The 22891-nt window shown below is 42.8% G+C and overlaps 1 protein-coding gene across 1 annotated transcript in view; it reads left to right on the forward strand.

The window, feature by feature from the left end:
- The first annotated feature begins 1010 nt into the window (after nucleotides 1-1010).
- The window catches only part of LOC126235241 (BUD13 homolog), a 213049-nt gene continuing 191168 nt past the window's right edge, over nucleotides 1011-22891 (forward strand). The window contains exon 1 of the mRNA XM_049943972.1: nucleotides 1011-1052. Within this exon, the coding sequence (XP_049799929.1) occupies nucleotides 1011-1052 (42 nt within the window). The remainder of the gene's footprint in view (nucleotides 1053-22891) is intronic.

Raw genomic sequence — 22891 nt, forward strand, 5'->3', positions numbered from 1 at the left:
AGGCATGCCGTAAGGGGAACTGATGAATGGCACAGAGCCAATTCAAATAAAAGTAATTCGATGTATTACTAACGTGTTCCACAAGCAGAACAGTACTCCATTAATAGTCATCAAATTCGAATAAGAGAATAAGAGACTCGATGTACGATGTCCAGAAAAATTAAAGAATTTATAGTAAAAGTAAAAATAAGTAGGGCGTTTGACATAAAGTGGACCGTCCACATATTCATAATTGATTCAACATACCGACGTAAGGTTTTTGGTAAGAGAAAGTAAGATTTTGCAGTACCACGAATAGTCGTTACGTTTCTATATGAGAGATAGTAAAGGCACATTAGTTTTAAATAGAGAGCAATTTTTATTATTTACTTATTATTTCTTTATTTTTTGTTTTCGTGGCTACCAGTATTTAAGCATAAAATTAAATTATTGGGCTTGCTATCTACTGAACTCCTTTCTGAGCCACTGTCAGCTTTAACAATGAGAGACGTCTTATTGGCGTGCCAAATGTGAAGTTCCTCGCTGTGTAGCACCATGTTTTAAAGCAATTCACACAGAAAACGACTTACAATTACGTGAAAATAAAATTTCATTTTCTTCTGTAATACATTCTAACGTAACGTTAACACCACTCACGGATTACGCCTGTGGTCTGTTACTTCTATTAGATCCTAATCCACTGTAGGTTTTGTTCATAAACTTAAGTCAACTAAGAAATGTTTTAACGAGTGAGTCCAGGGAAAGTTATCCGCTGAGGCAGAGGAGCGCACACGAAACATACCTACTTAAGGGGGTAAGGTTCCTACATGATTTTGTAACTTTTTGTTGCGAATGTGTAATTAAGCTGTGCCTAGCCGGTGCAGCTGCGAAGGTCAGGGGAGGGGAGGGGAGAGGAGGGGTACTTTGCAACGTGCGGCGTGCAGAAGGCACGGCGGCGGGCGCCTCCCACCTCCAGCCAGCCTAGGTAGCCACAGCCGGCGTCGCGGGCGTGCGTCAGTCGCGAGCCAGCCATGGCCTGCAACAGGAGCGTCGCCTTCAAGGCGGTCGAGCTGGTGAGTGCCGCGCACGCGCTGTCTCCTCCTGCCAGGCTGCTTCTCCGGCCGGAGAGTCGCGCTGTCAGACGAGTGTCGGTGTCGAAAACATTGTGTCACCGGGGCTGTCCACGTGACCACGTCTGACTTATTACACTACCTCAGAGACCATCCGCGGAGGATTCTGTCGATTACAGTGGGATACTGTTCTGAGGCAGGTGTGGTGGAATTTGACAACTACATCAGCATGACAACTCTGCAGTTCACATTTGTTTGGCAGACTATTTCTCGACCGTTCCACTCTCTGATAGCACGTGGGAGAAAGGAACACCTAAATCTTCCCGTGCGAGCTCTGATTTCCATGAATTCGTGGTCACTTTTCCCTTTGTATGTAGCAACCAACAACATATTTTAACATTCGGAGCATAAGCTTGGTAAGAGAAACTTTGGTAAACGACTAAAAACAAAGAAAATTTTAATAATTATCACCTCGACTCGCTTATCATATTTATGACTCTCCCTCATCTGCTTCGCGATAATACATGACGAGCTGCCAATCTTTTAACTTTTTCGATATCCTCGTCAGTCCTATCCAGTAAGGATCCCACACTGCGCAGAAATACTCCACAACGGGACGGGCAGACGTAGTATGGCCAGTCTCTTTAGTACGTTTGTTGCATCTTGTAAGTGTTCTGTCCATAAAAGGCACTTTTTGGTCCGCCTTTTCTACGACGTTTTCTATGTGAATATTCCCGCGTGTTTGTAATTATAATTCCTACATATTTACTTGAATCAATAACCTTTAAATATGCGCAGTTTACCGTGTAACAGAAATATAATGGAATTTTTTTTAAAGGACCTCACTTTTTTTTTACTTTCCGCAGTATGCAGATACCTTGTCTAAATAATTTTGCTGTCCGTTTTGATATTCTGAGGACTTTAGTGGACGGTAAACGACAGCGCCATCTGCAAACGATGTTACAGGGTTGCTCAGATGTCTCCAAGTGTCGTTTATCTAGGTTAATAACAGCAGAGGGACTGCAATACTTCATCGGCGTATCCCAGGTGTCACTTCGATTTCACTAAATGAACTTCCCGTCAATTACTATGAACTGTCTCCATTTTGAGAGGAAATGATGAATTCAATGCAAAACTGTGGTGATACTAAGCAGGCACACAATTTGATTACAAGCCACATCAGGAAGATTCGCAGACGATCAGTCGAGGAGACAAGGCACGGTGATTCACAATACAATATCGTTCATTTGATATTTTATTTAACAAAATCACAGAATTGTTTTATATCTTTAATCTGTATTGGCCACCATTGGCCGTCATCAGAACAATTGAAAACAGCTCTGTTGGTCACCAAGTAATGTTTTGTCAAACTGTATAAAACTTATGGTGCAAGCACTTTATCCAACGTGGCAATGCATCTCTTGCCGTTGCTGCCGAAACAGACCAGTGTACTGTCATTGTGCCGCTCTTCCATTGGATACAGTGAACCCAGACACGACATACATATCAACCAACTCTTGACCAGCATGCCTATCCATACTCCTGTGTCTTACTGTCAATATACAACTAACACTGTCGGAAGAAAAACCGAGACATAACCAAGTAGCACTGAATGCAGACTCGAGGGCGAAGAGCAGAGTGGGCAGTACTGTTGTTTACAGCAAATACAGGGAGTTTGAAAAAGAACTCTCTAGCTTTAATGTGTCCTAGAACCTGTACAAAGTGACATACGCTATTCTAGTTTGTGGCTCCCCTGCAGTTGGCAGGTCTGCTTGACCTTTAGACAGCACCAGTGTAGTTTTTTTACTCTGTTGCCTCAGTTCAGTCCAGTGGGCGTGCAGTGCAGTGCAGAGCAACTCAGCAACAATGTGTATTTCGCAACAGAAAGAGCAGTGTGTCATTTAGCTTGTGAAAAATGAGTCAGTTATAACAGTGTAACATGATTTTACACGTCTGTTTGGTGGTGAACCACCTGCGTGTGACTCTTTGACACACGCTTTCGAAAGAGTCACTCGCTTTCCAGGTAGGAGGATAGGCAGGGCTGGCCCAATACCTTGGCCACCACGAAGCCCAGACTTAACCACACTGGAATTTTTCTTTTGGGCCACATGAAAAATGTTGTGTACAGTGAATAGATCAGAGACATCAATCATTTACGGGAAAGAATCGTCGAGCAGTTGTAGCAGTTACACCTGAAATGTTGGTGAATACGTGGCGAGAAGTGGAATATCGTCTCAACGTGTGAGGGGCAACAAATGGATCCCACGGTGACGTCTACTAACATTAAACAAAACTTGAAGGAATTCTCTTTCATGATACGCACTCATTGATGTAATTTTTTATTAATTTCCCCAATAATAATATACTTAAAACTAGGGAGTTCTTTTTCAAACGCCCTGTACAGCGAGTGAATGGTTTAAGTTTGTTTCCGAACACGAGACACCACGGCACACTGTCAACATCTGTGCTGTTGTACACGTATATTTAGTATAATATAGATACAACGTGGGTATAGTGGGGTGCTGGATGTACATGGAATTATGCTGTAACGTGCCACCCGAGATGACAGGTTCCTTACACCAAAATAGTCAGGAAATGTCCCTGAACAAACTCACAAATTTAGTAAGTGGTGTTCCTGTTGATCCTGTGTGTGTGAGCCCTTGGTTGGCAAAATCACGAGATACCTCCTGATAACGTGTCGGACCTCCTTTTGCCCGGCGCAGTGCAGCAACTCGACGTCACATGGACACAACCAGTTGTTGGAAGCCCGTGCAGAAATACTGAGCCATGCCATCTCTATAGGCGTCCATAATTGCGAAAGTGTTTCCACTACAGGGTTTTGTACACGAATTGACCTCTCGATTATGTCTCATAAATGTTCGATGGGATGTTTTAAAAACATATAGCGAACAGTAGTGGTTGGGAGACACGGTGCCCGCATCTCGTGGTCGTGCGGTAGCGTTCTCGCTTCCCACGCCCGGGTTCCCGGGTTCGATTCCCGGCGGGGTCAGGGATTTTCTCTGCCTCGTGATGGCTGGGTGTTGTGTGCTGTCCTTAGGTTAGTTAGGTTTAAGTAGTTCTAAGTTCTAGGGGACTAATGACCACAGCAGTTGAGTCCCATAGTGCTCAGAGCCATTTTTGAGACACGGTGCATTGTCATCCATAAAAATTCCATCGTTGTTTGGCAACATGAAGGCGATGAATGGCTGAAAATGGTCTTCAGGAAGCCAAACATAACCAGAGGACCTAGTCCACTCGATGAAAACGCAGCCCACAACATTATGGAACTAAATGCCTTGGGTTCATGGCCTCGTGGGGTCTGTGCCACACTCAACCCTACCAAAAGCTCTTACCAGCTGAAATCAGGACTCATCTGACCAGGCCACTGTTTTCCTGTCGTCTAGAGTCCAATCGGTATGATCATGAGCACAGGAGACGCGATGTCGTCCTGTTGGCAAAGGCACTCATGTCGGTCGTCTGCTCCCATAATCCATTATCGCCAAATTTCGCCGCACTGTCCAAACGGTTACGTTCGTTGTACCTCTCCTATTGATTTTTGCGGGTATTTCACGACTGTTGCTTGTCTGGTAGCACTGACATCTCCGCAAACGCTGACGCTATCGATCGACAAGTGTAGGCCGTCAGCTACTGTGTTGTCCTTGGTGACAGGTAATGCCCGAAATCTGGTATTCTCGGCACACTCTTGACGTTGTGGATCTCGGAATATTGAAATCTCTTACGATTTCCGAAATGGGATGACCCATGCGTCTAGCTCCAACTGCAATTCCACATTCAAAGTCTGTTAATTGTCGTCGTGCGGCGATAATCACGTCTGAAATTTTTTCACATGAATCACCTGTGTACAGATGACAGCTCCGACACTGCACAGCTATTTTATACCTTGTGTACGCGACACTACCGCCATGTATATATGTGCATATCGTTTCTAAAGACTTTTGTCACCTCAGTATAATGTGCGAATTCACAGATATGGTGATACCACTAGAAAAATACGAACTATTAGGTAGCTCCGAGGCTAAAAGTCGCACTCTTTCAACAGCCATGTCCATTTGTGCATGGTATAGCTCTTAAGAGGAGCATTGACCTTCATGTGTCGTGGCCTGGCGACGACGAATACTGCACGAGAAAGCACAACGCATCAGTGGTGCCGATTTATGCCGCAGGATCAAATATAAGATGTGATCAGAGACAGTGTCATAATTTATACTATATAAAATCGAAGAATGCATTTGCCGTTATCACTAATTCACTTAGCACTAAGTTTGTTAAGATATGTCTGCGTACTATGGCTTTCGAACGTGTGAATGGGGGAACACTGTCTCCGTAGTCTCTGCCTGCGTTTGAAAACGACCAGTCTTTATGGTGTTTTTTTTTTACATTAGTGAGAGGTCTTTCCCTTCCTGCTTTGCCTCACTGAACTTCCTTGGTCACGAACAATACTAGATATTTTCTTATCAGGAAGCACAGTCAGGCTGTAAGTGGGCACATTTAGCTGGCTGCGACGTTCTCTGTAGCCCGTAGTAAGACTGAAAGCCCATTCACGTGGGCTAGCTCTCAGAGAAAGACACAAGAAGTACAATTCGTTGCAATTTTCACCACTTTACTCTCCTAAATCGGTGCGAAAATTGAAAACTGAAATATGTAAAAGTATAAATGGTTTTGGCAAATTGTCCTTTTCTGGGGTCGTTACCCTCGTGATCCTCACATTAGATCCGCGTCTGTAAAGCTCATTGATATACTGCAACGTTTCTCCCGCGACGCTCGTCGAAGTGTCATTCAGATTCAGGTAAAAGATATCTCTATTTTTATCAGTATTATAGGACATCATTCCTCACCTTCACTTTCAAAGTAATGGCACACAGTTTTCTTGATTTTCTGAAAGCAGATTGATTATATTCATGATTCCAATACACCATATTATTCCAACTCTTCTGGCTACAAAATCATATTTTTCAACATAATCTCCGTTCAATGTGACGGCACCACGCCACGTACTTGGACGGCCTGCATGCCTGCACAGTACCGCTCTCCTGATCGTCGTCGGAGCCAACGTATTGCTACAACAATGACATCCCCACCATCCACGTACTGTTCCCGAGTGCATCCTTCATTGGGGGAAACAGGTGGAATTCGGAAGGTGCAAGATCCAGGCTGTAGGGTGGAAGAGGATGAACAGACCAGTTAAGTTTTGTGAGCTCCTCTCGGTTGCGCAGAATTGTTTTGAGGCCTTGCGTTGGCATGAAGAAGGAGAAGTTCGTTTGCCTTTTTGTGCCAACGAATACGCTGAAGTCGTTTCTTCAATTTCCTGAGGTTAGTGCAATACACTTCAGAGTTGATCATTGCACCATGGGGGAAGACATCAAACATAATAACCCCTTCAGAGTTCTGGAAGACCGTCTCCATTATTTTACCGGCTAAGGGTGCAGCTTTGAACTTCCTCTTCGGAGGAGAGATGGTGTGGCGGCACTCCATGGAGTGCCATTTTGTTTCTGGTTCGAAGTGATGAACCAACGTTTCATCGTCTGTGATGGTGTTCAACAAAAAATTGTCACGATCAACCTCAAACGCGCAAGTAATCGCGCACAAATTGTCCTCCGTTGCTCTTTACGGTCTTCTGTTAAGGCAGCGAGAAACCCAACGGGCAACACCTTTGAGTACCCCAACTGGTGGACGAGAATGTCAGCTCCAACAACAGAGACGTTCACGTGAGCAGCCAGGTGTTTGGTTATGATCCGTCGGTCACCTCGAATGAGAGTGATCGCTCGTTCCAGCCAACACTGCAGGAGTCACAGCGGTGTGCGGCTCGCAGGCACGCAGCGGATTGGAAGGTTTGCACGATCTTGCTGCGATGATGGGAGACGCCTCCTCCAACGACTTACCGTGAATTTGTTCACTGCCACGCTTCCGTAGACAATGTGCAAGCGCCTTTGAATATTTTCGGGGGGTCTGGTTTTCCCCCAAAAGAAACTCAATGACAGCTCTCAGCTTGGAACTCACCTTCGTTACAGACGCCATTTCAAGGGCTAGGTAATGCCGCGCCATCTATCGAAACATCACGAAAACATATACCACGGTGTTCCACAAAAAATTCCGCGTTTTTTCAGCCGCAATTGACCGAGAAAGAAACACGTTGCATTTCTTATTGAAGGCCCCTCGCACGTGAACTACATTTCATTCATTTCTGATGAATCCTTCGTGGTACAAGAATTCGAATAAACAGCAGGATTAGCTGTAACGAGTGAAAATTGTTGCCTGCAATGAGTAAAAATTGACGAAATTCCTGACATCTCTTAAGAAAATCACCAGTTATAGAATATTCGCATGAGGGATACCGTCCACATACGAAGTCATGACAGATGATACCGACATAACAGGTGCACATTTCAAGCATCATGTTAAATGTTAAATTACCATTAATACTGAGAATTTTGATGTGCACCATCATGTCGATAAATAGGTAGATTACGAATCAAGACATAATTATGCATATGCTCTTCTGTTTACGAATCTACGATGCTTGATCGACTTCATCTACTGGTGCGGACAACGGGCAGAAGGTCCGTGTAAGGCGAAGCGTGCGAACCTGTTTTTAGAGAGAATGCTTCTATGGTCCCTTTCAACTACGTATCAGCTTGTGTAAAATCCTTCTGGATGGGTGTTGGACCGCGTCATTAAGAAACGCTGAAGCAAATATAAAACCGAAGTTTCGACTGTATTTGTAAAGGCCTTCTTCAAAGGCACTAAACTGCTGAAGAGGACGACTTCAAAAACGATCGAAACCTCGGGTTGATACTTGTTTTAGAGTTTCATAATGACGAGGCCTAGCTCCCAAAAGGATTTTATTCAAATTGACAATCGTCGTGGAAGTCCAAGCATTTATACATATGGGCTGTTTGTGCACTTCTTATTGAAAACGAAAATCACAGATTATATTATTTGCTATTTCGTACAGCACAACAAGTTTCCAGCGTGTGCTTTTCTGCCGAAAAAGTAAACGCCCTTTCTGAGGATGTGAACTGATGGGTGTACCTTGGTCAACTTTGAAATGCATTTAATGCAGGTGTACATCGGGTCATGAGGCGCATCGTTTATGTGATGCTGAGCAGCATGTAAAAACTTGGCAGAAACTGAATGTACAAGAGCGTTGTGCAGGTAGAGATTGTGAGCAAACCTCATTTTACATTGCTTGTTATGGCTTATCTTCTGCCACACCGAAATTAAGTTGTACTCTACGAACTAAGGAATCAGCTATAAAAAACAATACTTCTCTGACTGCTTTAATTTGAAGCTTCATATACATCAGCTATAAATCAAATAAAAGTAAACAACAAGATCATTTACCCAGAGAAAGCTATCTGCAAGCCAGACACGTTCCAGATCTGCTCGATCATTCAAGAGCGCGCCGCAGACGCCCAGCTGAGGAAGAGAACGGCCAGTGCCGCGCTGCATTCAGTGGTTCGACTTCCATTAAAGACAATCGCTTCCTGCCGATAGCCCACCTAACGCCCTGGGGACGAGCGTCAGGCTCGGCCTGTGTACGATTCATGCTATGACGCAGCTAGCTTTCCGAACAAGAGTCTCTGCAGTCATTGGGGAATGCTAGGTTGATTCCCAGCTTGCAAGCTGTTTTTAGTATTCGCAAAAGTGTGTAACGCTGTCTGCAGTTCATGAAAATACAGGGTGGCTAGAACCAGTCCAAAAGTTTTTAAGAGTGTCATAGAGCAGGTTGTGCTGAGAAATAACTATTAAAAAATTCGATACGTTGGCCCGTTTATGATTTAGTTAGCGCTGAAGTTAGCCAGTCAGGCCGTTGCGCACGCTAATTGAAGCGGCCCACGAGTTACCGTAAGTGTCAGTTGTTGGCACTGCGTACGTGATAGCGCATGAGAATGCTCAGCATTTGGCTCGGATTAGATTCTTACTGCTGTCCCACATCTAGTTTTTGTATAGGTGTCTTGAGCGGCTTTAGGAAAGCACACTAGAAACACATTTGGCGACACTGTCTTTGCCGGGCTGCTTGAATTTGCTCGTTTAACGGCCTGATGGGCTAACTTCAGTGTTAATTAACTCAGAAACGACGCAACGTATCGAATTTTTTCTTAAAAATTATTTCTCAGCAGAACGCACCCTCCAATACCCTTACAAACCTTGCAGCCTGTTTCTAACCACACTATATACACGCCGCGTTTCGGAGCTCTATCTCAGTGATTAGATGACCCTAACTGAATTTACGATGCAGTGGTCAAATTTAATCAAACCTGTTACCAATCTGAGGGCTGACTTCGAACTCACAGAGCAGTGGTACTGTTAGCGGTACTGCGATTCGGTCTCTCCCCAACGAGGCAAGAAATTGCTTCAGGGCAGTCTGATGATCACGAACCACCTCCTCTCCTGTTGCCGTAAAATAAATAAATAAATAAAAAATAAAAAAAAGGTTATGAAAATTTCCTACGCCAGTGCATTTCGAACGACTTACTGCCATACACCAAAGCAGCAATGTGCAGCACAGACTGCGGTTACAGAGCCACGTATTTAAGAAGTTAATAAATATGAACTTGTTATTTTTTTCTTCACATCAACATACAATTTCGAATCTTTCGTAGGCCATTAAGATTTGAAAGTTTGCAAGTTCGTAACGTTTTCATGACATTCTATCAATATTTCTAATGCATTATGTTAATGCCATAGTATGGATGATATTTGATTTGAGCGTTGTAATGTGTAACACAAACAACTGTTTGCATGCTGTTTAAAATCCACGTGAAATGAGATGCGAGCTTTGAAAATGCATACTGATCGATACTGAAATGTTGTCGCTGTTTCATCTTAGTTTACGCAATTGCAATTTCACCGCCGTGGCTTTCTGAGTAACAGGCCGAGCATGGATAAAATGTACTCTTTCTTTCAGTTATTGAAAACACCGGACCAACAGATTAACCTACAATTTCTTATCTTAAAATTAAAAATGGGCGTCAAAATTTTCTACAACGTTATATCTTTACCAAGAAAGTTAAACTATAAGACATAGCAGCCGATACAGATCTGCCCCTAGTTGGCCCAACGCTTTCCATTGGGCCAGATCTGATTGGACCAAGTCCATAGCAGTCGCATTCAGGAAGAGCTTGGTTTAATTTGCTATGCTGCCGTCCTGTCATCCACCGCTCCACCAAATCAGTTAAGGCGAATGTTGTGACAGTTTCTTCGAGGAAAAAAAAAATAAAAAACCAACTGGCTCTTTATTCAGGAAAAGTAATGAGTGTTATCGACAAGTCTGTAGTTAATCCAATATTTTTAGATTTCCAGGTTTTTTTTGACATATTCCTCACAAGACGCTTTTAACAAACTGCGTGCTTATGAAGTATCGTCTCAATATGGGACTGCTTTCCTGGTTTCCTTTCAGAAAGGCCACAGTTCGTAGTAATTGACGGAACTCATCTAGTGATACAAGGATGATATGTGGGGGTTCTTCATCTATAAGTATATAAATGATGTAGTAGACTACAGAATAGCCTTTTAGATTATCTGCAGATGATGCTGTCGTTTATCGTCTATTAAAGTCATCAGAAGATCAAAACGAATTACAAAATTATTTACACAAGATTTCTGTATAGTGCGAAAAGAAGCAACTAACTCTAAGTAATAAAGAAATATAAGGTACTAAAGTACTAAAAAACCCACAACATTTCGGTTACACAAAAAAATCATCAATTTTAAAGGTTATCAATTCGACAATCCTATGGATCACTATTACGAACACCTTAAATTGGAACCATCACACAGAAAATGTTGTGGCGAAGACGAACCAGACTGCGCTTTATTAGCCGAACCTGCAACACATCTACTAAAGAGACTGCCTACACTATAGTTGTCCGTCATCTTCTGGGATACTGCTAAGGCGTATGGGATTCTTACCAGATAGGATTGATGGAGGACATCGCAGAAGTTCAAAGAGCGCCGGCCGGTGTGGCCGTGCGGTTAAAGGCGCTTCAGTCTGGAACCGCGTGACCGCTACGGTCGCAGGTTCGAATCCTGCCTCGGGCATGGATGTGTGTGATGTCCTTAGGTTAGTTAGGTTTAATTAGTTCTAAGTTCTAGGCGACTGATGACCTCAGAAGTTGAGTCGCATAGTGCTCAGAGCGATTTGAACCATTTTTTAGTTCAAAGAGCGGTTATCTTGTATTATCGCAAGATAGGGGAGTGTGTGTCTCGTGTACCACACAGGTGTTGGAGTCGCAATAATTAAAACAAGGGCGTTTTGGTTGCGGCGAGATCTTTCACGAAACTTCAATCACCAACTTTCCTCTCCGATTACGAAATTATTTTTTTTACTCTCATCCACGGAGGGAGAAACGACTATCGTAATAAAGAAAAAAGAGAACTCGGATATCGCACGGAAAGATTTGGGAATTAATTTTTTCCTCGTGGAACGGTCGAGAAATAGTTTGGCTTTGCTTCTATGAACCATCAGCCATCCATGTACGTGTGAACAGCAACGAAGTCACAAATATGTAGTCATGCAGACTTAGTTGACTCCAATCCCAATCCTCACACATCAGTAATTATGCTTCCACTGTACGTAGATGGCACATCAAACGATATTCACTGGCCGCGTTCTTGTTTTGTAACCCGCCGCCCCTACTCCCCGTCAATGATAAGGTATAGCCCAATTACAATTACTTGGCAGTTAACGTGTGCCACTTGTCTCTACCACGTCGCCACATCGACTGCTGGCTACCGCTTGGTTATAAGCGACACATAAACACGTAGGATCATTTCACAAATGCTATTAATGTGTACCGTGGAGCAATGTTGGAAGCGGCCGATAAGAGGTATGACGGAAATTCGAGATACTCTGTTGACAGCGGATATTAAGTGACGAATGACCGAACTGCGGCAGACGAAGAGGTTTGTAGGCCTGAATTTAAATTCATGTGCTAAACTCACCACCTTGTGCAATATATCCGAGAGAACGGCAGTCAACAATCTGCGGCAGAACTAAAATCACGATCGCTTTGCTCACAGCGATTAGAGCTAACCTCTGAGAGCAAACCCAAGATAGAAAATTTTCAGTGTCAGCACTAAAAGCAAACTAATTTCCCGCTATCACTGATTAGCTGAAACTATCTTCACACTGGCCGCCGCGTTAGCAACCGAAGTGCAGTCCTCGTTGGCATTCGGTTGAAGATTATAGGAGACACAGAGTACACACGAAAAAAGAATGATACGAAGAAAAATAAAAGCAAATAAAACAGTCTGCAGAATGATGAAAAGGACGCTTAGCATAAATAAAAAATAATAATTTAGACTAATTAACTGACTAAAAATAATAATCAGTCTTTTGATTAATTTAGAAATTAAAAAAGAATTCGCACTATTTGACGAGATCCGAACCTACGATCTTCTGCACGTCAGGTCAAAACGCTAATCACTGCACTTCGCCACTAGGCTACATTTGTGCTGCTATATTTATGACTCTACTGTCGCAGTCGCAACGATGACTTGCAGCCTTAAAAAATTCGGCTTCACGTCATGTCGTACGAGGCTTATGTAATGCAAGGCGATCTCTGTGATTATAATAACCGTATATGTGACGATAAATCGCTTCTTGTATGGAACAATCCAGTAGTGATTGGTTAGCGCTGTGCATGAAACGTACGTGCGCGCGCGCGCGCCATCAAGAAAGAAAGCCGGACAAGGAACTACATGTGAACTGACCAACTAGTGTGGCAGTTTGGCAATGGCGAACGGTTCGGGCGTGATGCTGAGCGCTGATTGGAGTAAACCAGCTCCAACGCATGATGTGTTAGATACCAAGTAATTTTAATAGGGCTATAATTTGGGAGCGTCGTGCAACAATAATATACTCTCAGATGACTGTATTGTTTATGGATATTAAAAATTACGTGTACGGTTCTTATCCTCTTTGGGCCATTAGTGTAGCATCGAAATTTCTGATACGAAGAATTTCCTGGAAGAATTCGTTCAACGATGATACTTTACAGTTTGACTTGAAATTTTTAGCGACGTATTACATCTTTGGCTAACAGATTTAAGCGTTGACTATTCTCAGTTGTCGGCATGATTTGGCATATTTTCGAATTTTTCCTTTTTGACATAGTTATTGAATTATTACATGCACAATAATTCCGTAACCAAGCATTCGATAATAACCAAATAAATAAATGTCTCTATTTCTCGAAAACTTTGCTTCTTAACTAGACTTTAAAAGTACTCGTATTGTATTGCCTGACGCCACCAATGGCTATACTTTTGTCGATGGTTTCTGTTGCTGCCTCTTTGCCTTGACGGCCGCGGGTAGACGCCGTGAAAAGGCTGTCTGCAGTTCATGCTGTGTGTTATTCGACAGAGATTGAGGTCAACTGGTCACTGAATAGACAGTAAATGAATGCTCTGCGACACGATGCACGTGGTCAGTGTGGACAGAGACTTCCTGCATCGTCTTTAATATACTCCTGCTACGAAAAGTGGGTCAACCAAAAGAACGATTCGGAACGGCGGCATTTTGTTGCAGGAGAGGTCAGTGATCTTGTTTTATTATTTATTGAACAAAACAGCGTACATCACGTTTATATTAACCAAATACGGCAGGTTTCCGCCAAATTAGTTCATCCTCGGATTTAAGATTAAACTACGTCACTACTGCTATCACCAGCCTCAGCTGGTTTGCATGTCTACCAACGCTCACCAGCTCACGCCAGTGGTAGCAACAGTCTTGTGTTTTAGTCTTAAATTTGAGGATGAACTAAGATGACCGAATCTGCTTGTAATTAGTATAAAAGTGATCCAGACTGCTTTGTTTATTAAATAAAGGGCGTTTCCTGCTTAAGGAGCCGGCCGAAGTGGCCGTGCGGTTAAAGGCGCTGCAGTCTGGAACCGTAAGACCGCTACGGTCGCAGGTTCGAATCCTGCCTCGGGCATGGATGTTTGTGATGTCCTTAGGTTAGTTAGGTTTAACTAGTTCTAAGTTCTAGGGGACTAATGACCTCAGCAGTTGAGTCCCATAGTGCTCAGAGCTATTTGAAACATTTGAACCTGCTTAAGGGATGTAGCCAGATATGAAGACTTCACTGCAGTTTAGTGCGACAAACTACCATCCCCTGATGGGTACATACTATGTTTTATTTCTTTACTCTTTCTGTGATGATGTGATGTGCTACAATGAGTACTGACCTAGTAGAGTGAGGAAAAACCACTGTATGAGTCAGCGAAATGCGTAATAATAAACAGAACTAGCCTTGATATAATAACGTATATAATATTTTAGAGAGTTCAGAGGAAATAGAAAGAAACTCCTTTTTATGTGTCAAAACCGTCACAAGCATACAGTTTCCTAGAAGGTTTTGACGCTAGTGATGTTCAGAGACGGTTTCCGGACTGCCATTTACTAAATTTTGTTTTAGAGAGTTAACTGAAAACGTCGTCCGTTCATATTACTGCACCTCTGGTATTAGCGTTCAAAAATGGTTCAAATGGCTCTGAGCACTATGGGACTCAACTTATGAGGTCATCAGTCCCCTAGAACTTAGAACTACTTAAACCTATCTATCGTAAGGACATCACACACATCCATGCCCGAGGCAGGATTCGAACCTGCGACCGTAGCAGTCGCGCGGTTCCGGACTGAGCGCCTAGAACCGCTCGGCCACCGCGGCCGGCGGAATTAGCGTGCTAATGATTGTCTAATATGGCAGGTATACGCTACACCAACGAAGGCCAACGAACGACAACCAAAATTTGCATAGTGTGTACGGGCGGCAAATCGGACCCAATGAAGCTGTTGGCCTTGGCTGCTGCTAGGATTACCGACGGTAAGATCAAAGCACTGGCGGTGAGTTTGGCTTGGATCCCACCTACGACTGTGGATGCCGGGACGAATGTTCTTTGGTTCCGTAGCGATTTGCTGTATGTTGAATTGGCATGTACTTACTGTGTCTAAAAATATTGGAGTGCTCAATGGAATAGAGAGACTATATTAAATTTGACAGTTTTTTCGTGAACGGGAATGTTTATTGGACACTGCGAACTCCAAGAGCACAAACAAATAGGAAAGACTGGGCGCTTGGAAGGAAATAAGTGAGCTGTTTAAAAAGTAAGGCGGCCGAAGTGGCCGAGCGGTTCTAGGCGCTACAGTCTGGAACCGCGCGACTGCTACTGTCGCAGGTTCCAATCCTGCCTCGGTCATGGATGTGTGTGTTGTCCTTAGATTAGTTAGGTTTAAGTAGTTCTAAGTTCTAGGGGACTGATGACCTCAGAAGTTACGTCCCATAGTGCTCAGAGCCATTTGAACCATTTTTTAAAGAAGTAACGTGCACGACGTGAAAAAGAAAATGGAGTCTTTATGGATATATTTTTAATGAACGTGCATTATTCCCAAAAGCTGTCACATTTAGAAAGTTAGGGGCTTATGCAATTGAATAAAAATTCGAAATCTGTAGCTCTCACTCGCAAAAAATTATAAAATAGCCTCTATTCCAATTCGGCTATAAGGTCAGACATTACTCGCCCCATCACACTTCTCACTACTTTTTAAAAGAGAGATAGTCCACCAGCGTCGTATCTTCTTCTTCTTTTTCTGAAGATTAGCTTCAGATTTCTGCACATACAAAGGCTACTAAATCCTTTTCTTCCCTGATAATGTAGGCCGGTGGAACTGTTATTAAAATACGATACTGCGGTGCATGTGTTGTTCACAAATGCGATGTAGTGTTCCTTCCGATGTGCATGCATGTCCGAAGGAAGGGACACTGTGGCGACTATGGACATCCATCGGCTGCAACGTTATTAAAACGCTACTTGCCAACAATGATAAAATGGGTGCAACCTGGACAAGTTATCAGAACCAACTGGGATTCCATATTGCCGAATCCTTTGGTCTCAACCCCTTGGTTTGGTGAGGATGACAGGCCGAACGCCAATGCGTTGGCGACCAACTTACGGCCGAATCCATTGGATGTTGTTCGGGCACCTGTAGAATTTTTGTCCCATAAAAAAGTATTTCTTTATATATCCTCTAAACACTCCAAAATTTTGTATAAGATTCGTAGTTTTAAACAACTTTGATTTCATCAGGAGCCGTTGTCACAGCGAGCGTAGACTGTAAGGAAGGAGAGGCACACTACAGTGAGTCGCAATCACATTAGCTTTTATTATGCTTGCCAATCTAGATTTCGGCTATAAACAGCCATCATCAGTGCATTTTCGTTACAATTCAACACAATCACGGCAGTTCATGTCGGTATGTGTTCTTACAGGTGTATAGGTAGAAGGTTAGCTCATCTCACGCTCTGTTAAAAACTAGTGACAGCAATCACGATGTGAGAAACCTGTTGATAGACTGTAATCAAAAACTTTGCCTCCTGTCGTTTTCTAAAATAATCTTCATTACATACAGGGTGAGGCTACTGTGTACTTCCGTAGTTGATAAGGTTAATCTGCTGAGGTTTTTGCATATAAGGAATCTTTATCTCAGCAACGAAATCCTGATCGATCTCTAAAACCCTGTCGATAGATTTCGGATTCGCCCTGCATACTTAACAGTGACTGGTGCGGTTAATGCGGATCGGTTCTAAGTGAAACGACGATATGGAAAACACGGACGCCCATAAAGAACAAACGTAGCTGAGTTCTGGTTGCGTTGACTGCTTTCTCTCTTGTCTTATCGTTAGGGCCATTACACGTCGAGGAAGTGCGCAGTGGTTCAACGCTTTTGTGAAATTTACCGGTAGTCAACTGTTGGTTCTCCCGCCTCTATTCTCGTACTGGGCAACTCTTAAGTCTATCGCTACACATGTGGTAAAAACGGATTGCCCACAGCTGTGAAGGCTCTGATAAAATATAAAGAATTTAAGCTAGCGCGTACTTTTATCTGAACTCATCCTATTTTTTTCATTTTTTCTGGCGATCGCCGGACTGTCTGGATAGAAATTCCATTCAGTAACAGTAGAATGTCAAAGCTGGTTATCAGAATAATCTGAATACCAAAGTACCGCAAAATAGCGCGTTTGAAACGTGGTACCACTGATGATGACCTGCGATTGTGTTCTATTATGTCAGTAGTATTCACTATGCTATGGAAGAAAACACCAAATCCTATCCCGGACGGCTCGGAGGTTCAAGTCCTCCCTCGGGCATGGGTGTGTGCGTGTTGTCGTTAGTTTAAGTTAGATTAAGTAGCGTGTAAGCTTAGGGACCGATGACCTCAACAGTTTCGTCCCATAAGTCCTTACCAAAAACTTGCAACTTCCTATCCCGGAGCCGAAGGAAGAACTTCCGGCTGGAAGGCTCTCAACATGCTCACCACTAGGCTCTCAAATTGCAATTATAATCCTGTCCGATGGGGCTACTTCGATGGGAACTACATTGTGATTATGGGAATGTCCAAACGGCAGAACCACCTCCTGACGAGCGCAACACTTAGCGTAACACGAGATAGATATAAGGAGCCTTTGAGCAAACGTGATATGAATTACGTCAGAACTGAACCATCACCTCGAACACTGTTTCTCTAAACTCTGACGTGACATTAAGTCTGATTTACAACAGTTATTTGGCAATAACTTTCTGCGAAATTTCTATGAAGTGGAGGGCAATTTTGTCTTCGGCCATCGTTGTCGGTAAGCGCGATTCTCGTAGCGGATGTAAACAAAATCTGAAATACCGGGTGATCAAAAAGTCAGTATAAATTTGAAAACTTAATAAACCACGGAATAATGTAGATAGAGAGGTAAAAATTTACACACATGCTTGGAATGACATGGGGTTTTATTAGAACCCCCCCCCCCCCCAAAAAAAACGAAGTATTGCTAGACGCATGAAAGATCTCTTACGCGCGTCGTTTGGTGATGATCGTGTGCTAAGCCGCCACTTTCGTCATGTTTGGCCTCCCAGGTCCCCAGACCTCAGTCCGTGCGATTATTGGCTTTGGGGTTACCTGAAGTCGCAAGTGTATCGTGATCGACCGACATCTCTAGGGATGCTGAATGACAACATCCGACGCCAATGCCTCACCATAACTCCGAATATGCTTTACAGTGCTGTTCACAACATTATTCCTCGACTACAGCTATTGTTGAGGAATGATGGTGGACATATTGAGCATTTCCTGTAAAGAACATCATCTTTGCTTTGTCTTACTTTGTTATGCTAATTATTGCTAATCTGATCACATGAAGCGCCATCTGTCGGACATTTTTTGAACTTTTGTATTTTTTGGTTCTAATAAAACCCCATGTCATTCCAAGCATGTGAGTCAATTTTTACCTCTCTATCTACATTATTCCGTGATTTATTCAGTTTTCAAATTTATACTGACTTTTTGATCACCCGGTAGATGCATTCGCCGTCTGAAGTGGTCTTTGGAGCATCTCCTACAGAATAGAAAACATACGTGTCTTCCGCTATGACTGAACACTTTCATTTGTAGGACTTGATTGCAGGACAGATCAAAACTCGAGTTTTGAAGACCATTTGCTTTTGAATAGAGTTTAAACATAATCGCGGAAGTACTGAAGATGAAAAATGCTACTGGCGTCCATTTTTTATTGCTTTATTGACATTTATGTCTCTACCCTAACAATCATCTACATACGATTTCAATCCTTAGTTTCTCTTAACAGGTTAATTAATTTGTGTATGTAGGTTTAATACAGTATCTTCTGGTTAACTAAATAACAAACAATAAATACTGTAGAATATTACACCAATGTTGTGTGTGTTTCATTTATAATAAATAGAGAATACAACGAGTGAGAAAGGAAGTTCAGAATTAACGTTATGTGGTATCACGTTAGTTTAGAATAATAAAATAACAGAGCAAAAGAGAGAGAAATAAAACTGTAATCTGAGTTCCATACAACAAGCCAGATAATTAATATATTATATCAAAGATGAAAGTTCTGGCAGTATATGTCAGCCAGTTCCTGTCTCATTTTGACAGTTATTCATCACGTAACGAAACGAGAGCAGCGGTGTTAGCGTTCTACGCCTACAGTGGATCCGTGTTTCTCTCGATCCGATGTAGAGTGATTATCTGATCTGATGTCGTCCGACGTCGTCGGTCATGCGTGACTTATTGGCCTCAATTAACGTCCGAATGGAAGTTGCACTGCAGTTCTGGAGGTATCAAGAGTGACTCAGAGAATGATTATTTGCATTGTCTTCTTCTGAAAAAAAACGCACTCCAATGATGACAGATTTTCCAGGGGAGGTACAGAAATTTGAAACCCAGCATTAAAAATATTGCAATAGATATTCACATGTTATTAATAATTGCTCCCCAATATATTTCCACAGACCAGGTTCTTGTCCCTGTTATGGTAGTGTTTGTTGTACTAGTCCCTTACCCGACCCTCATTCCTCACAAGATCATTCTCAAACACTCTGTCAACCTGCGCCGCCATTATGTGCTATCGGTTTGAGTTATCGAATTGGAAAAAAACTTGTTTTGGGATGTCAGCTCGTCGGTCCATAATCGGGTTTCATCTGCTGATGTCGCATCGGGCTTCGGCTTCCATTGTACGCACTTACATTGTAGCCTTGGTGTTTGCTTTCCTTCCGATGTCGGTCGACGGTCGCCTGACATCGGATCGGGAGAATTACACGTCCAATGTAGGTGTGGCTTAAGGCGGCAGGCTAGAAGCTTGTCCGCACAGCTTTCGAGTCTTGTCCCTTTTTCCACTCCTAACACTCGTATGATGATTCTTCAGTCGCTTTCGAAGATCCTGGTAAGCGCTTAACTTCAATGAGTATCTTCGCAGTATACATTGACGAACGAGCATCCCGAATGATTACGGACTGTTGACTAAAACACACACACACACACACACACACACACACACACACACGCACACACAAGCGCGCGCCCCCGGAGGTGCTTTCCATTTTTGATCCAAAATCAATAAAAATGTGTCATGGGTGTCCGCAGATATTTATCCAAGAGGAGACAAAATTTTATATACCGTAGATCGTTCAGTGAGTTTGAGAACATGACGTGCCACAAGCACAATTCTGGCAGCAACTATCCAAAACCAGCTGTATCTCAAATGATTGATGATTACCCACTTCATAGTTTCAAGGTATATTACTTTTGATTCCAAAATAGTAGATGCAGTCTTTGGAAATTATTATCACGAATGCTACTATTTTCATTCAACATTCTGATATTATATCATTATGTAATTACGTCCGGGGTAAACAATGAATTATGAAATATAGGTAGAAAGTATTCGCAAAGATTGTTACGTCCCCCTAACATTAGGCTGACACTGAAGTTAAAAATCTGAAATACAAAAATTCAGAACAACTGAGAAAATCCTGAAGGGTATCAACAAAAGTAACTGACAAAAATGACACTTTAATTTTCCATGGAGAGGAGAAACAAGGAATAAACTTTGAAAAACGCTTATTGCACTTTGATGACTTCCATAGCACCATGTTCGCTTACGAAACTTGACATCTGACCACAGTACTGGTTTTATTGCATTACTTACATACTTCCTATTTTTAATGTCGACTGGCATGACTAAAGTTGAATAAAATGTGTTCCGGAAGCTACATTGTGGGGGTTATTTGGAAAAAGTGTAAATCAGAGCCAGCATTCGTCTTAATCAATGTAGGAAATCTATCAAAACGACCCTCAAATTAGCCTGTAGAACCGGCTTTTAACAGCTCAAAGTTGGAATGAGTCATCCGGCATCTATTCATTTTGTCCTACTTTAGTGCAGAATTCGTAGCTTTGTGAGTGAATCTGAGATTGTGTTGCACCCGTGAAGTTGAGAAGTTCGCAATGGCTGGAGAGGACATCTTATCAAAATTTTCCCTCTCTTCTATCGCCAAAACGGTGTTTTTTTCAGCTGGTGTATTTAGCTCCCAACCGTAAATGAGGACATAGACAGTAAGCGTGGCCGCATTGTTCAGATAGGACTACAGTAGCTTCTTTGTGTACAATTGGCTGTATATTCAGCTATCTATTACGGATCTCCTCCCGCCGGAGGTTCGAGTCCTCCCTCGGTCATAGGTGTGTGTGTGTGTGTGTGAGTGTTGTTCGTTAGTTTAAGTAGTATGTAAGTCTAGGGACCGATGACCTTAGCAGTTTGGTCCCATAGGAATTCACACATTTGAACGGATCTCCTTTGTCTACGGAAAACGGTAAACTAGTAATGCGATTACGTTGTGCAATCTGTAGTTCGGTAAGGGGTGTTTCAGAAGTGCTAGGGAATAAATGGCACTATTTCAGCACAGTTCTGATAAGTTTATTGACTGCATAACAGCGCCAGAATCGCCGCCGCATCTAGCGATCAGTATAATTTTCCGTGAACAGCAATACAACTAATAAAATCCAAGAAACACGGTGATTGCTAAAGTCGCAGTATTTCTCGTCGGGCTCAGCAGTGTCAAACTTGCTCTTCAGCTGAGTTGTTGACAGAAATTTGTGAGAATTATGTAATGAATAAAAAAATTCTACTCAAAAGAGTCCAGGAGTAGGCATATGGCCCCTCTTCACCCCTCTCCCCCACCCCACACACACATTGCGGATGCATATGAAAGGAGTGTATTACCTGCTAATTTAACAATTGCCGGCGGCAGAACGCAGAAGTAAGCTTTCTTTACATACTGCCGAGGCCGTAGGCGTCCGACAATACTCGACAGTACACGTAGCTCGGCTTTGTATAGTCAAGTTATTGTCACGGTGCGTTACTACTGCTGTGTATTCTTACCATATGCTGAAATGGCCAGTGATCGCGCAAATATGTCGATAAGTACTCTCAGACGGAAAAGTCTTAATTAATAACGTACTTCAGTTCTGTCGAGCAGAAAAACGAAAAGGTTCGCTAATATCGTTAGAGCACTGGAGAGAGCAGCAGCCGCATTAGCCAAGAGTGTAAGGAGTGCGCATAACGTTGTGAACGAAGGTACGGAAGCCAGCCGGCCGGAGTGGCCGTGCGGTTCTAGGCGCTACAGTCTGGAGCCGAGAGACCGCTCCGGTCGCAGGTTCGAATCCTGCCTCGGGCATGGATGTGTGTGATGTCCTTAGGTTAGTTAGGTTTAATTAGTTCTAAGTTCTAGGCGACTGATGACCTCAGAAGTTAAGTCGCATAGTGCTCAGAGCCATTTTTACGAAAGCCAGACGGAGCGCACAGATAATTGTGACACCAAGGAAGAACAGACTGAGGAAGAAAACGAAGTGTCTCGACGACTTTGGTAAGTGTTTGCTGAAAAGAAAGTTCTTGGAAAATTACGATGTTAAAAGAGAAATATCCACTGTCTGAAAGCTATACAATTGGGTGAAGGATGATACAGACGTTAATTTCACGGGGAAACGAACCACTTCCTGGAAAATTTTGGAAGGATATGGGGTTTCGTTTTAAAAAATGTAAATAGACGAACATTTCTGGATGAGAGGCAGGCATCTGTTACATTTTAAATTCTTGCTACAGTCGTTGGTTGCACGATTCCGTTACTCCGCTTACTCTAAAGACCTCTACACGCGCACCAATTTATCGGCTGACCCACCGGAAGATCGACCAATTCCATGGCAGGCTACACTCGTCCCGACCGTCTGCACTCCGCGATTACAGTGCCGCCATGTTGTGATTTATTTGTGGTCCATTGCTTTTATCTTCTACGATACCCCACGGTTTTACACAGGAACAAAAACGGGGATTTGCAACGTGATTTATTGCTAACTGAAGAAATACATCATGGCAAAGCAAAATAAATTAAAGGCGTTTACGTAAACGTTATTAATACATTTATGTATATAGAACAGAAGATGACGTGTACCATTAAGAAACTGATTCAGA

This window comes from Schistocerca nitens, chromosome 2 (assembly GCF_023898315.1).
Source record: "Schistocerca nitens isolate TAMUIC-IGC-003100 chromosome 2, iqSchNite1.1, whole genome shotgun sequence".
NCBI lineage: Eukaryota > Metazoa > Arthropoda > Insecta > Orthoptera > Acrididae > Schistocerca > Schistocerca nitens.